This window comes from Xenopus laevis, chromosome 8S (assembly GCF_017654675.1).
Source record: "Xenopus laevis strain J_2021 chromosome 8S, Xenopus_laevis_v10.1, whole genome shotgun sequence".
NCBI classification, from domain to species: domain Eukaryota; kingdom Metazoa; phylum Chordata; class Amphibia; order Anura; family Pipidae; genus Xenopus; species Xenopus laevis.
In genome coordinates this window covers 20,992,702-21,009,590 of record NC_054386.1, presented here as the reverse complement: position 1 = coordinate 21,009,590, position 16,889 = coordinate 20,992,702, and the positions used below count along the sequence as shown (strand labels likewise).

Genomic DNA, 16,889 nt, shown 5'->3' with positions numbered 1-16,889 from the left:
AAGAATTTATTCCAAAATTAGCTACCTGATAGGTCTTCCCTCTGTAGTTTAAGTAGTTTAAGACCACTTTACACTAATTTGTGATACAATCATTGGTAGCCGTATAATCTTTCTGACTTTGATTATGAGAGATACAATGATTTACCTTTGCAGCAGAGAGACAGAGCTAGAGAAAATCTCAGAACTGAGCACACAAATGCTTTATCAGAACAAAGATGAAATATTCTGTTGGAGAGGGTGGGTGCATAAAGATGAATAAATGCTTGTTTGTTCCTGTATATAAATAGGTTTTTTAATTCTTCTCTATAATAAAATTTGAATCATTTTTTTTCTTAATGAATCCAACATTATCTTTAATTGTTGTGTGTTGAGCTTTCCAGAGAATTGCAGATATGCAGATTATGCTTTAGAGAGAACAAATGCTTTGATGCAGCGAAACACTTTCCCACTATTATTTGATAATGAGGATCTTAAATTTCACCTGCTTTTGATAAACTAACTTCGACAACACTGTGGTATTTATAGCCTATAATGGCTCAAGGGCCATAGGTTAGAAATTGTAAAAAGTAATCCTAAATATGTGTATATGATGTATGACCCAGAGCCACAGCAGTGAGTTCTGAAATCAGTGTGTTTCTGCTTATTTATGGTGTGGTTGTGCTGGTGATCTGCCCTTTGTAATGTTTAAAGCAGATATGTACACCTTTTTCTACTAAGAGCTACAAAATCAGTGGCACCAACACATATTTAGTCAGTATAGGTTAAAAGGAGAAGTAAACTGTAAAAATGAATATGGTTAAAAATGCCATATTTTATATACTGCATCTATTGCACCAGCCTAAAGTTTCAGCTTGTCAATAGCAGCAATGATCCAGGACTTCAAACTTGTCACAGGGGGTCACCATCTTGGAAAGTGTCTGTGACACTCACATGCTCAGTGGGCTCTGAGCAGCTGTTGAGAAGCTAAGCTTAGGGGTCGTCACAAATTATCCAGTAGAAAATGAGGTTTGTCTGTAATATAAGCTGATGCTACAGGGCTGATTATTAAATTCTGACACTAATTGCACTGGTCTCTGTGCTGTCATGTAGTAATTATCTGTATTAATTACTAATCAGCCTTATATTGTGACATTTCTATTCTATGTGTACTGTATATTTTGAGTCGGCCCCTAAGCTCAGTAAGTGACAGCAGCACAGAGCATGTGCAGTGAATCAGCAGAAAAGAAGATGGGGAGCTACTGGGGCATCTTTGGAGACACATATCTTTACCTCTAATGGGCTGTAGTTGCCTTGGGCTGGAAGAGAAGCCCAAACCATGATATGCAACATTTCTAGCTACTTCTTTAGTTAAGCTTTAGTTCTCCTTTAAACATTTTGTACCAGAAGAGAAAACTACTGCATTGTTCACAGTGCATCACTAGCTAACTCTCTGCCATATCTTTGAATATCAGGCAACTCAAATAGAAGAATGTAATAATGAAAGTTTTTTTTTACTATAAAATCCGAATTTTTCAGTGGGAAAAAAAAACTTAGGTATAAAGCAGGGATAAATGCATTAACACGCACACAGTTTGGACCATACAAAAAAAATATGTAAAGCATTTATACAGATACATGCGCTCGTTTCTTTTTTTTTTATGTGGCTCAGGTACAGTGTGCCATGGTGAAAGAGAGCATTGTATATTACATCTGCAATTGACCAAATACTAAGTTCAGGGCTCATTTTTGTGCATTGTACCAATGTCAGTTTTTTATTTTTGCACACTTGGAATCATGTGCAATTGAAGAACATGTAAGTGTACTGCCATTCCCCACCCATGTGATGCCAGTAATGATGTGAAATATCTGTAAACATTCACAAATTGTGTGCCAATGTTCCAGCAATGTGTGCAATATTTTTGGCACCTTTCAGTGGGTACAATTGTACTGTGAATAAACACTACATAGCAGGAAAAGAAATTGTAAATTGTGCTGACATTTTGCAAATTGGCCCAAAAGTAAATGAGGCCATAACATGCAGTTTATTTTGCATATTACTTAGAAACCCAGTGCTCATTATCCTCCAAGATGTGGACTGTCCATATATCTACACCTCTCAGACTGGTGGTAATTCTAGCTAATCAGAAAACTTGCATCGCTGAGGCCACTGACATTTTTAAGGTTTACTCGCTATAGCTGAAAAGTGTAGTGTGCTTTCTTTTATAAGCATGGAAAGAAGTTTGTAGCATTTTCAACAATGGAGCACCTTGGTTTACCTGAGAGCAGGGCCGATCCTGCGCATATTGCCGCCTGAGGCAGGCTTCGTTTTGCCACCCCCCTCCCCACTGCACTCACTTTTCCAGACCAGGACAGGGTAGGGTCCACGTCGCTAGTTCAGAGCCGAATTCGGCTCTTAGTTACCAGGAGTAGCATTTTTGCCGCCCCTGGCAACCAGGGGGGTGCTGCCGCCTGAGGCGAGTGTCTCAACTCGCCTCATTGGTGGAGTACCCCTGCCTGAGAGAATAGTAAAAGTTAAAATTCCACATGTGAAATTCTACGAACATACTTATTATAAAGTTATTATTATTATTATAATGAATCCAGAGACATGGAATAAATTGTCCAGCACTGCCATAGAGAACAAGACTAAGGGCAAGGGACTTAGCAAAGGGCAAACAATAAGGCAGATCACATTCATTTGCATAAATGCAAATAAGCAGAGAAGAAAAAGGGAAATCTAATAACTTGCACTAATAAAGATTACCCTTTAAGGAGAATTCAACTCTTTAACAAAAAAATCCGTACCCCCCACCCCAAGTAGACTCCCCTCCCTCCTCCCCCCAGCCTAACTGCCCCCCCCGGGTTTAATGCCCCATAATTTATACTAACCCCTCAGTGCAGATTCCGGCATCTGAGTTCCACACAACCATCTTCAGGGTCTTTGGCAAGCTGAGTGGGCGATTGGCATGTCGGCGCATGTGCAGTTGGAACAATTTGCCGGTTTGCAACAACTGCGCATGCGTCAAAACTCATGAAAATTGCCGAAGCACCAGAAGAAGACATGAAGACCCGGAACAAGGCTGCGTGGCACTCCGTTGCCAGAATCTGCGCCGAGGGGTAAGTATAAAGTGGCATAGATATATGTAGTTGTTCTGGTTTGATAGCTATTTACTCATTTTCGTTTGTGTATAGCTAAACTATATAATTTATACTGACTAACCCTCATTTCATTGATAAATGTCCTGTGATGATGTCACTGTGCACACCATTAATAGCTAACCTGTGACAGTATTTCTGCGTTGGAGCTGTGTATAGCTATCTGCTGCTGGAAGTTGCTGCGCTACAATTCATCCAGTGTAAGAAACATCACAGGCATCTCCCCACCTGCTAAGTTATCTTATTATAATTCCACCAAATTTACAATTTCTTTTTATTATCTCTCTGCAGCTATTAATGAGTTTCCGGATGATTTATTTAGCATTAAGGAACGGCAACGGGGAGCAATCCTTTTCCATATATTCTGTGTAAGTATTTATACTTGCAGATTAAAATGTACAGAGTTTTAGAGGAGTACTGTGTGGTTAGCTCGGGAAGGATGAAGGAGTGAATAAGTTCTCAGCCTACTACCGTACTTCTACATACTTCTTATAGAATAATTTATTTCCACATTTGTTTGTTTCTATAAATTGAAAAATTTGGTGTGTTTCTATGGCTTAACACCAGAGATTCCAGTATTGTGTCTTATGTGTATGGAGACCCATAACAAACAATCAGGTGCTTGTGGTTAAAGTAGACCAGTAAACACAAACTGTTGGTTGGCTGCTATGGGTTGCTAGTAGGGGATAGTGAGCAGCTCGATGTGCCCAGGGATTCTACTGGGTGCAAAATGAAGTCCCCAAACCCCTAGAAAAGTTTCTTGAGCCCCTATCATCAATGACTTGTGAGAGAATGCCCACGTCCCCATTTACGTGCCACCCATGCTTTATGCAGTGCTGGCACATACAAACAACAGATGCAACTGTTTTTACTTCAATTTTGGAAAAGCAACTCTCTTGGCCTTTGTGGGCAGAAAAAAAAACAGGCCCCTCCCCTGGCCCCTCCTTTCTTGTGAAAACTAAAGGCCTCCATACACGGGCTGATAAAACCTGCAGACAGACCGAGCCGGCAGCTTATTGGCCCTTGTGTGGAGCCATCCGACGGGAGTCCCAATCGATATCTGGCTGAAAGTCAGGCAGATGCCGATCATGCAGGGTAAAAAATCCCATCGCATTGCGTTTGCATCTGTGAGTTGATGTGGTCCCGCGATCCGACCTCCCATATTGCCTCCATTCTGATCCGATCCTTGGTCCCTAGGGCCCACAATCGGATCAGCCCGATATTGCCCACCTCAATGTGGGCATATAGGGGAGAGATCTGCTCGTTGGGCGACATCGCCAACCGAGTTGATCTCTCTGTGTATGGCCACCTTAAAGGGATCCTGTCATCGGAAATATGTTTTTTTCAAAATGCATCAGTTAATAGTGCTACTCCAGCAGAATTCTGCACTGAAATCCATTTCTCAAAAGAGCAAACAGATTTTTTTTATTTCAATTTTGAAATCTGACATGGGGCTAGACATTTTGTCAATTTCCCAGCTGCCCCCAGTCATGTGACTTGTGCCTGCACTTTAGGAGAGAAATGCTTTCTGGCAGGCTGCTGTTTTTCCTTCTCAATGTAACTGAATGTGTCTCAGTGGGACATGGGTTTTTACTATTGAGTGTTGTTCTTAGATCTACCAGGCAGCTGTTATCTTGTGTTAGGGAGCTGCTATCTGGTTACCTTCCCATTGTTCTTTTGTTTGGCTCCTGGGGGGAAAAAGAGAGGGGGTGATATCACTCCAACTTGCAGTACAGCAGTAAAGAGTGATTGAAGTTTATCAGAGCACAAGTCACATGACTTGGGGCAGCTGGGAAATTGACAATATGTCTAGCCCCATGTCAGATTTCAAAACTGAATATAAAAAAATCTGTTTGCTCTTTTGAGAAATGGATTTTAGAGCATTCGTTTTCATTTTAAAAAAAATTTTTTCCGATGACAGTATCCCTTTAAACCCTAATCTGCCTGCTGCATGGGCAACTGTACTAGAAGGCCATAATAGATAAGTTTGGGCTAACAGATGCTTAGAGAGTCAAAGAAGAATGTTAAATTCAATGTTAAATTCACTTTGTAATCAATAGGCACAACATTCCTCTTCTTTTCATGGGGAATACAGTGGTAAACAAAAAGTGGGAGTTGGCAAAGTTGTCTAGCATAGCAAAAAAAGAGCTAGTTCTATACCCCATAGCTGCATACACGACCAAATATAATCATTTTTCATTAATTTGTTTAACTAGGTTTTCTTCATCTACGTTTAGGACTTAAAATCAGTTATTGTTTTAGGTCACATTCATATAATAATATAGAAAACTTAAACTTTCAAGCACTACTGTACATATAAAAAAAATGCCTTCGGAAAGACATACAGTCAGTTCATGCTCAGAAATAGGCAACGAAATGTTCTTTGCTACACCATTATAATTTTCTAGCATTTTTCATGCCTTGATTGAGCCCATAGCTTGTGTCTGCATATTCAGACATCCAGAAGCCCGGTTTGAATTATGGGACAGCCAGCTCCCATAGTGTCTGTTTAAATAAGCAAATAAATAGATCCTATACCTGTACTTCCTTTTTTGCATACTCCGAATTAATAATATGAATGTAAGCTAACATATTGCAAATACTTCTTGTAGAATCACCTGTAGCATAGCACCCTTTAGTGAGTGGAAGGAGAAGCGCTGCTGCCATGAGGCAATTTGAGAAACTCTCCTCAGGCAGCAGCAGTCCCCAACTTACCAGGGGCTGCAAAAAGCCAATCCTGGTAACTTTAAAGGGATACTGTCATGGGGAAAAAAAATTTTTCAAAATGAATCAGTTAATAGTGCTGCTCCAGCAAAATTCTGCACTGAAATCCATTTCTCAAAAGAGCAAACAGATTTTTTTATATTCAATTTTGAAATCTGACATGGGGCTAGACATATTGTCAATTTCCCAGCTGCCCCAAGTCATGTGACTTGTGATCTGATAAACTTCAATCACTCTTTACTGCTGTACTGCAAGTTGGAGTGATATCACCCCCCCCAGCAGCCTAACAACAGAACAATGGGAAGGTAACCAGATAGCAGCTCCCTAACACAATATAACAGCTCCCTGGAAGATCTAAGAACAGCACTAAATAGTAAAAGCCAAGTCCCACTGAGACTGATTCAGTTACATTAAGTAGGAGAAATAACAGCCTGCAAGAAAGTAATTCCATCCTAAAGTGCAGGCAAAAGTCACATGACTGGGGCAGCTGGGAAACTGACAAAATGTCTAGCACTATGTCAGATTTCAAAATTGAATATAAAAAAATCTGTTTGCTCTTTTGAGAAATGATTTCAGTGCAGAATTCTGCTGGAGTAGCACTATTAACTGATGCGTTTTGAAAAAAACATGTTTTCCCATGACAGGATCCCTTTAAGAGACAGATTTCCAGTTATCTAACTGGAAATTCTGCTCTTCTAGTGCAAAGAGCGCAATTGCATTAGCGATGTGGCCCCTGGGTGGGAGGGCATCTCAGGAGCAGCCTCAGGCGGTAAGGGGTACAGAATCGCCCCTGAGTGGAAGACGGTGGTTTACAGCAATTTCTACTGAGAATACTGCAGATAATATTGAACAGATACTATCATCACATAATTACTACATGTTTAAATAACAGTTTTATGCAAAGTTTAAAAGTGTCCTTTTTTATTTTAGCAGGTTCAGACTTGTTCAGATTGATGGTGTATTTATATAATAAACTTGTACAATGTATCTGTAGTCATCGCCTAAACCAAGGTCATTAGCTCTTCTGTTTTTCAATGTTAAAGGATCAATACGCCATATTTTTAACACGAGTTCAATAAAAATAAAAATGGCTCATGTTGAACATACTTTTTGCCTGTTCTTTTAATGAATAAAGATGAATGTTCTTTTTCAATTATTGCACTAAACAAGAACCGTCCTGTCTCACTTTCTGGTTCTGCCAAGTCACTGTTTGCAAAATAAAAAGTAGCTATTATATTACCAATCCACAGATAAGAAATAGCAGGGGTTCGTATATACATGCAGGACTCATACAGGACTTATTATCAAATAATAAATGACCCAGTGTACAGGATGGGGGTGGTAGTTCAGAGAACAACAAAACAATTTCTATTAGTTCTTTATAATAGCAGAAAAATGTATACAGAAGTGTTTTTAAATTAAAAGAATAGAAAGAAAACAAACCTTATTTTTGTCTTATGTTGAGCATACATGTATGTATTTACATGGAACAGGTGCTCCAGGGAGGAGTGTACTAAATATACATGAGCCATTCCAAAAAGAATATTTGTTCCTGCTTTGTCTAATGGGCCTGCAGCTCTCATCCAGAAACTGTATTTATAATCCTGCCAGAAATGAGTAGCAACAAATAGATTCATTCCCATGTGCAAAAAGTGTTAATAATTTTTACAGCAGCAAAGTAATACATTTGTCTCCAAAATAACATTTATTTACACAATGTTTCACATTGTTTTCTGATAAAAGTAAACATTTCTGGGTCAATTTGTTAATTTTGAGCTGTGATTTTTTTTAATTGAGTTTTTATTCCGTGATTGAGATTGACAATAGGATCCCCCTTTAAATAGTGTATGCTTTCCATTTAAAATCAGTTGCCATTATTAATTCGTTTTCAAAATGTTGGCAAATCAAACCTGCAATCCTGTAACAAATACAATACATTTTTTGATAACACAATGTAAATAAACTTAAGGTGGCCATACACGGGCCGATAAAAGCTGCCGACAGACCGAGTCGGCATCTTATTGGCCCATGTATAGGGCCCCCCGACGGGCTTCCACGATCGAGATCTGGCTGAAAGTCGGCCAGATCTCGATCGGATGGGACTAACAATCCCGTCAGATTGTGGCCGCATCTGTTCGTTGATGCGGTCCCGCAATCCGACCGCCTGTTACCATTCGTTAGGATCCAATCATTGGGCCCTAGGGCCCACGATCGGATCAGCCCGATATTGCCCACCTCAAGGTGGGCATATCAGGGAGAGATCCGCTCGTTTGGCGATGCCCACCTTTAGAATGAGTAAACATAGATAGTACCCGGAGAGCACACTGTGGGGGGAATTTACAAAAGTGTCGGTAAAATAAGTAACCTAGAAGTGGTGGTCGACAAATTTGTAAAATGTCGTAAAAACGGCAAATTCACAAAGGCAGATGTTACTGATTCCGAATGTCTTGTAAGTCCGACAATTTTCTAAAATGTTGTATATCTTTTTGTCGGAAAGACAACATTTTGCCGATCGTTTTCAAAAGACAATTTTCATTTTGGAGAGCCTAATGTGTTGAAAAAATTGTCGGCAAAACAAATGAGTTTACAGGCAATTCATAAAAATGACGGGAAAAGCGGCGACGAAAAAACACGCCCACTTTTAGTGACACTATTTCAAAAGTGTCATACACGTCGGAAAACTGGCGGGTATATGCTCTGTGAAATTGACGGCTGTTACTACGACACTTTCTACGACATTGAAAAGACATTTTTTCGTTCCCGACGCTTTTGTGAATTCCCGCTTTGTCTTTAAAACTTCATGTCTTTATTTGCAGAAAATGGCGCACTACATGTTTTGGCTCATCAGCCTTCATCAGGTGTAAATAATACAATGGCACAGCAAGTTAACATTTAAACCCTCACCTCACCAACAATTATCTCCAGCAAACTTAGAATGAGATCATGGGATTTAATTTATTAATCATACACATGCTGCATGAACTTATCTGTAAAAAGGAAGCCAGCAAAGTAATAATTATTCCACTGGAGCTCACTGAATTGAGCATGAGAGATAGAACAGATACAAATTCCTATCGGTAGCTTCCCTGAAGGCTACATCAGGCCGTTAGAAACTTTAGTCTTTCTCTCAGTAACTTTCGTTGTTGTTCAGCAAGGCATCATGGGTATCTCTCCTGTCATTACCAGCACTCGGGTCTTTTGTGCCCCACACTGTTGGCAAAGGGTCGTTGAAATCAGTCCCTTTGCTTCAGACATTGGAGGGCAGATTTATCAAGGGTCGAATTTCGAAGTAGAAAAAGCTTCGAAATTCAACCATCGAATTGGAATACTTCGACTTCGAATATCGAAGTTACATCGAATTTGGCCATTTGCGGTCGAAGTAAAATCGTTCGTTGAATCGAACGATGAAATCCTTCGAATCGAATGATTTGAAGGATTTCATCCATCGATCGAACGATTTTTCTTCGACTTCAAAAAACATCGAAAAATGCTCTAGAAGGTCCCCATAGGCTAACATAGCACTTCGGCAGGTTTAATTTGGCGAAGTATTGAAATCAAAGTTTTTTTAAAGCGACAGTACTTCTATTATCGAAAGGTCGAATATTCAAACTATTTTACTTCAAATCGAGGTCAAAGTTGTAATAGCCTACTCGATGGTCGAAGTATCCAAAAAATTACTTCGAATTTCGAATTTTTTTTACTTCGTAAATTCCCTCGAATTCACTTCGAACCTTGATATATCTTCCCCTGGGTATTCAAAAGTGTAAGTATTCTGTTTTTAATACAAAATGTCCGTGACACAAAAAAAGCACTTTTTCTAGCCATCTCTTGAGCAAATAGTCTGTATTTTTATATATATCTCTAGAATCCTTATACTATGATTTTTTTACTGATAACATGGTTTCTTTTAATTACAGGCTCTCTACATGTTTTATGCCCTGGCTATTGTCTGTGATGACTTCTTTGTACCATCATTAGAGAAAATCTGTGAGGTATGTGGCTTTGTTCTCTGCAATTCTTCATTCAACAGGTTATTGCTCGCTGACCTACATAAGTTACACGTTTCTACAACACCAGTTATGTGATGTGAACAAACAAGGGAAAGTTGTGCTCACCACTAATTTTTTAAAACCATTAGGCGGGGGTGCAATGAGGCTGTGACCACAAAATACATATAGATAAATACAAGAGTCCTCTACACTCGAACCATTATCAATATATTTAAGACAGAGACATTTTGTGCATACTGCTACTGAAAAATGCCTTACCCTTTAAACAAAACAGGGATTGTTTGTCCATATATTGCAATATATTTAAGCTGGCCAACTACGTCAAAGTCATCCCATATCTGGCCAGTCCTACGCTCAATTTTCATCTGATTCATTAAGAATTCAATTGCTTCATTATACATTTTACAAAGGGACTAAGTTTTACCTGCAAACACATCTGTCTGGCATAAAACTGTATAGTATAAAATGTAATGTGCATTCAAGGTGCATGATATGTTAAGCTTTGGAGTCGGTGTCGGAAGCAATTTTGGGTCAGCTCCGACTCCTAATAAATTTAATTTGTAATGAAAAAATACAGTGTGTTACAATGTTCTATTTCACACATAATAGTCATAATAAAGTACTTATTTGCTGTAACAATAAAGCCCAATGTGTAGTTGTTTTGCAAGTGTGAATTCTAGCATTCCAGCTATTATTAGCTTATTTTTATTTCCTTATGTTTAAGGTATGTTGACAGTAATAGGCTTAGATGGCCAATAGGATAATGCGAGTAGTTCATTGGTTTATTCCCAAAAGCAGACACGCTTTAAAATTTCAGAGCTTTGGCAGTGATGAAATGCCTTGTATGTTGTGTTCTTTAAATCCATATGGAAAATACATAAGTATATTAAAAACAAAGGAATCTGTGTCAAAGGATTTATGTACCAACTCCACAGCCCTGATGATATGGACTACTAGGGGACACCAACTGGGCATATGGTTAATATTTCCTCTCATTCAATTAATTAGGTGGCCCCTGAGAGTATAGCTGTCTGTTAAAGGAGAACTAACGCATAGCTAAAGTTGTAGATAGAAATTTTGTACATATCTTTTGGCCTTCTGTAAAGTAAAGATCTGTGTCTCCAAAGATGCCCCAGTAGCTCCCCATGTTCTTTTCTGGTGAATCACTGCACATGCTCTGTGCTGCTGTCACTTACTGAGCTTAGGGACCCACTCACAATACATACCTCCCAACATTTTGGAAACAGAAAGAGGGACAAATAGATGTTTTCCTTTTGAGCACAACCATTTTGAGGCCACACCCCCTAATTAGCATGTCCATTTTACAAAATTTGGTAGGTTATGAAAGTTTGAACACATTTCTATGGTTTTTAAATGTTATTACAGTTTTGCTAATGAAGGTGAATTGCCCTTTAAGCTGTGAGTCTTCGTTGTTATCTTATTTAAAACCGTTACAAAAGTATCTTACGTATATCTTCTGGGCTCTCTGCCAAGAACCAATTAAGTTAGAAACTTTGTATCTTTTTCTGGCTGTTCAGTGCAGCAGATCAACTCTGGAAATGTCAGTAACTCTGGAAATGTCAGTACAAATCCGGGACTGGTGGTTGAGCTGTCAAAAGTGGACTGTCCCGCTCAGAACGGGACAGTTTGGAGATATGACAATATACAGTACACATAGAATAGAAATGTCACAATATAAGGCTGATCAGTAATTAATACAGATAATCACTACATGGCAGCACAGAAACCAGAACAATAAGCATCAGAATTTAATAATCAGCCCTGTAGCATCAGCTTATATTATAGACCAACCAAGCAGTTAAGCTGACTTGGAAGTATTCTGTGTAACTTGGCTGATAGAGAGAGGTTGATCTCTGAACTGTAAGTAATAGGGTGCTAACCTTGTGGTGGACCAATGCTGGCCAAGTTTTTTATATAGGTGAACTTTATTGTTTTGATTTCTTTACAAAGAACTAAAAAAAATACAAAGCTTTAATAAACATAAAAATGCTGCCAAATGTTTAGCTAGAAATTAACAAGTTAGACCTAATAACGGGCAATGAGTTTGGATTCAAAGCCCCTCTATGTATTCAAAATTGTCACCAAACGTGATGAAGTCATGACGCTTGCGACGTGTAAAACCCGGAAACCCGCGCATGCCAGAGAGAAACCAGCAAAAGAAGAGGAAGGATCACCGTGGCGGCCATCCCCATCAGCCCACTAGTCCACCAGGGTGAGTCTTCACAGTTTCATTGTGAAATCATGGATTCTGGGACTTTATGTGGCAGAGGGACTTCAAGTCTCAGAATCCATCACTCCACAATGGAAGTGGGTTGGAAGGGCCATTAATTGGTTAATATGTTGAGATTTCTTTTTTATATACTGTACATATTTGCCCATACTAAGGCACTTGACTTCAGGATTTAGGAGCTGATATGGTGAGCTTAGTTTGGGCCATGGGGCAACATTATGTTTATCAGATACCCCATCATGAGTAGTCATGGAATGTGTAGTACTAGTGGAGTAAGTCTGCTGGTTTAAATAATCTTCACTACTGAGGTTACATGAGGTCTACACTCCCCCGGAGTTCACAGGGCCATGTTCTGTATCTTTGGTTTTCTTAGGATCAGTTAGTCAGTTAGTCAATGTGGAGCTTGCTGGTGCATCCATAGTTAAAGATATTTTGGGATAAGCCTCAACTGCGCATGTGCTAACAAGCTCTGTGTCAGCGAACTAGGGATGCACCCAGGGCTGGTCCTATCAAATGTGGGGCCCAATTGGGACCATGTTGGCGGGGCCCCTAGACAAAGTGTTGCTGGCTACTGACACAGCAAGTATTTAGGAAAATAAGGGCATACAGGCACAAAATAGAAAGGAAAGGGGCAGTGCGGGGCCCCCAGAGGTGCGGGGCCCAATTGGGCCCAATTGGTCCAATTGGCCTAAGGCCGGCCCTGGATGCACCGAATCCAGTATTCAGTTCGGGATTCGGCTAGGATTCAGCCTTTTTCAGCAGGATTCGGATTCGACCGAATCCTTCTGCCCAGCCGTACCGAATCAGAATCCTAATTTGCAGGGAGGGAAAACACGTGACTTTTTGTCACAAAACAAGGAAGTAAAAAATGTTTTCCCATTCCCACCCCTGATTAGCATATGCAAATTAGGGTTCGGATTCGGTTCAGCCGAATCTTTCGTGATGGATTCGGGGGTTCGGCCGAATCCAAAATAGTGGATTCGGTGCATCCCTAAAGGAAACCTAAAGATGGTGCCTGTGAAATATGCTACACAGCTCTGTATCTATGGGTCAGCTTTACAAACAGGGACACTTTTCCTTGTAGTAGACTCTGAAGTGAGGGAGCTGGCCCAATGGATGGGGCTTTTGGTTGTAAAGGTTTTGGTTCTCCTTTAAAGGATATGCGTTCATAATGTCTTTTGGGCAGGGTTAGACTGGGCCGGTGGGACACTGGGAAAAAACCCAGTGGGCCCCTGGCTCGAGTGGGCCCCGCTGGCCCAGATCCGCACCCTGGTTTATTCCTGCCACGACCGATCGCGGCAAAAGATGTGCGAGCGCGTACGCTGCTAGCTAATGCATGCGCACATGAGCGGCGGTGGAGTTGACGGACGGAAGGGTTCTGAGGCAGCAGCCCCCAGGGTCCGGAGGGGGGTCCTGAGGCAGAAGCCCCGGTGGGCCTCCGGCCCCCCAGTCCGACCCTGCTTTTGGGGTACATTGTACAGATCACCATAGTAAATGAAAGCATCTAATACACAATTATTATTAACATGTATTTATAAATTGCTAACATATTTCCCAGTGCTGTGCAATATATGGTTATATACACTGAATGTACGGATTACATACAAATGTTGTTAGTGAATGAGCTCCATTGTTTCCAAATTCCAAAGTTTTTATTCAATATTTTTTAATTGAATTTCACGTGGCTGTTAGTGAAATGGAAATTAAATCTGCAGTATATTGCATAAATATCTTAGTTTGACAGACTGGTCACAAGAGGGTGCAAGACAAATGATCTTAAAAACCACAAATTCATATATTTTGGTTGATACAAGATAAATGTATTGCGCCATATGTATAAAACGAGAAAATCCTCAGTGGATATCCCTTTCTAACTAGAATGAATCCACTTATTTCACTTGTTGGCATCTGATCTACTAATCAATTTAATTGCAAAGAAATTATTTTAGCAACCCCCAGTATAATATATATATAATACACAAAAGCCATGAATATCTTGTAAATTATTTCCTTATAAACGGTAAGTTCTGATGTCATCAGTTATAAACGGTGAGTTCTGAAGTCATTTCTGTCACATGACTCACTAAAATTTGTGTATTATAATAAATAAAGTACCCCCCTTTGAGTTCCATGACCTGTATAAAAACGCTCGGCCTTCGGCCTCGTGTTTTTATATGGTCATGAAACTCCTCAGTAACTTATAATATCCTTATATTTTACAAGAGGGGGTACTTTATTCACTATATATAGTATATATATATATATATATATATATATATATATATATATATAGACAGCATTTGATCTGATTTTTGGACCTGAGAGGGCTCAGCTTCAAGGTAATAATGTGAAATTTATATGAAAAGGATCAAGTTATAGTAGAAATATGGGATCCATTAACAAGAAACATATGTTATTCAGAAAGGCCATAGTTTTAATCAAACAATTCTAATTTTTTAAAATTATTTTTTTATGTATTAACAAAAGACTACCTTGTACTTGAACCCAACTAAGATATAATTAATCCTTATTCGAGGCAAAACAATTCTATTGGATTTCGTTAATGTTTGATTATGTTTGAGTAGACCAAATTATGGAAAGAGTCCTTATCTGTAATACCCCAGGTCCAGGACTTTCTGGGTAACAGGTCCCATACCTCCTATCACTACCCATTCAATACCATTCAAAAACATTCTGGATAACAGGTCCCAAGAGAATCACTTATTTGAGAGGGGTTATATTACAAGTATTGTAGTAACAGTTATAAAAGAGGGTTGTCAGTAAAGCACATATCTGAGAGAGTTCAGAGCACTGGCATTACAGTAACTTTTATCAAGAAGAATTAAGAACGTTATCAAGTATTAGATATATTTCTGGTATATATTGGTTGGGCAACCTGATTGGATGGCACCTTACATGGGCCATTAAACTGCTGACTGACTGAGGCCAGGTCAACATCTTTTAGGGCATTGGGAAATGAGAAGATTAGTTGCCCCATGATGAATCCCTCTTCCTCCTACAAATGATTCCTCAGTGAGAATTGCCACTGGGGAAACATACATGGAAGCTGCTTCAGAAAGTAGAGGTGCTGCATATGTTTCCCCAACAGTGATTTGCATGTGAGCTGCTGGAGAAGCATTTGGAGGAGATTAGTTGCCCTGGCTAGAGAAAATGAATTGTGGGGCGACTAATCTCATTTGTAAATAAACCTGTGTATTGCCAGTTTAATAGTTATCTGAGATGATAAAGATTTCAGTGACTAGAGTAACAATTAGTTTAACAGGATGATTTACAAATTGTATTTAAAATATATATATATATGGCTAGTCAAGATTAGCTCAATTGCCATTTTTTATTTTTTCATATCCTTAAAAAGTAATTTCCTAGTTTTCACTAAAATTGTAACTGTATCAATAATTTAGCAATAACTTGTGACTTTACTATGAAATCTGCTCATGCAGACAAGGCACGGCATTTTTACTTCTAGTGCATAATTAATACCTCAGCTTGGCGTGACTGTACATAAAGTAACACTAGTTTATGTAACTTGATTTTCAGTACTAAATGCAGAAGTATTTTTTTACTGAATTATTTATACCCCGAGAAAGTAGGCTTCCTTGCTAATGTGACATTTCTGGAATGATTACAGCCAGGAATGTTTGAATATTTGCCCCACTTTTCTAATGTACAGGCATGCATGGAAGAGCAACCTTTGGCACTCCAGCTGTTACGTCATCTAAACCACAAGCTTAGTAGGTCACAGACAAGCACAAAATGCTATATAAATAATAAATGCTTGATTTAATATGAGTGACCATACCTAGTATGGCCATCTTTCCTTTTTCCCCCTAGTTTGGGCAGAAAGCTTACATGATCAGAACTGCAAGAAGTGTTCTTTTATCTGCCACACACTACCAATTGTGAAACCAGTCTGATTGCTGAAACAACAGATATTCATAGTAGATATCTCCCAGGACTATCGGGCCAACATTTTGTATTATTTTATTGTTACATGTACATATAATAGAAATATTCAACTAGCAAGTAGACAGATATCGCAGGCATAGCACCAGGTTTCTATATATTATATACACTACAATACATGCACTTTGAAGGGGTTGTTCACATTCCAACACTTTTTTCCAGTTCTGTTGGTTTCAGATTGTTCACCAGAACCAGACATTTTTTTTTCTTGAAGTTGCATTTTTCACCTTCTTGTCTCTTTCTAAGGGTAAGGGCACACGGGCAGATTCGGGGAGATTAGTCGCCCTGGTGACAAATCGCCTCTTCTTTGGGCCGACAATCTCCCCGAACAGCCTTCCCCTACCTTCCCGCCGGCTATAATGAAAAATCACCATTGGTCGCAGCGCTTCGTTTTCTGAAGTCGCCCAGAGTTTCAACTTCGGGCGACTTTGGACAAGGAAGCGACCCAAGTGCCATCCTGCTGTCGATTTTTCATTCTAGCTGGTGGAAAGGTAGGGGAAGGCAGTTCATGGAGATTGTCGCCCCGAAGAAGAGGAGATTTGTTGACTAATCTCCCCAAATCTGCCCGTGTGCCCTGACCCTAAAGCAGCTCTGGGAGGGGGTCACAGACTGTTCTAAATGATACATTTCTTATCTTTGTCCCTGCTGAGCAGAATCATTGAGTTTCATTAAATAAGACTTTTAGAATTGATAAAAAAACTAATGTGGCAAATTGTAACAGTTCAGAATCTGCACTTTAATTACTGAACTACCAAAGTGAAACACCAGAAACAGCATGTTGGAAA

At 39.4% G+C, this 16,889-nt stretch overlaps 1 protein-coding gene across 2 annotated transcripts in view; it reads left to right on the top strand.

Moving 5' to 3' along the window:
- Positions 1-16,889, top strand: part of LOC108700484 (sodium/potassium/calcium exchanger 4) — an 84,114-nt gene that overhangs the window by 31,045 nt on the left and 36,180 nt on the right. For both annotated transcript variants that reach the window (XM_018233690.2, XM_041574887.1), the window contains exons 3-4: positions 3,427-3,503; positions 9,777-9,851. In XM_018233690.2, the coding sequence (XP_018089179.1) occupies positions 3,427-3,503; positions 9,777-9,851 (152 nt within the window). The remainder of the gene's footprint in view (positions 1-3,426; positions 3,504-9,776; positions 9,852-16,889) is intronic.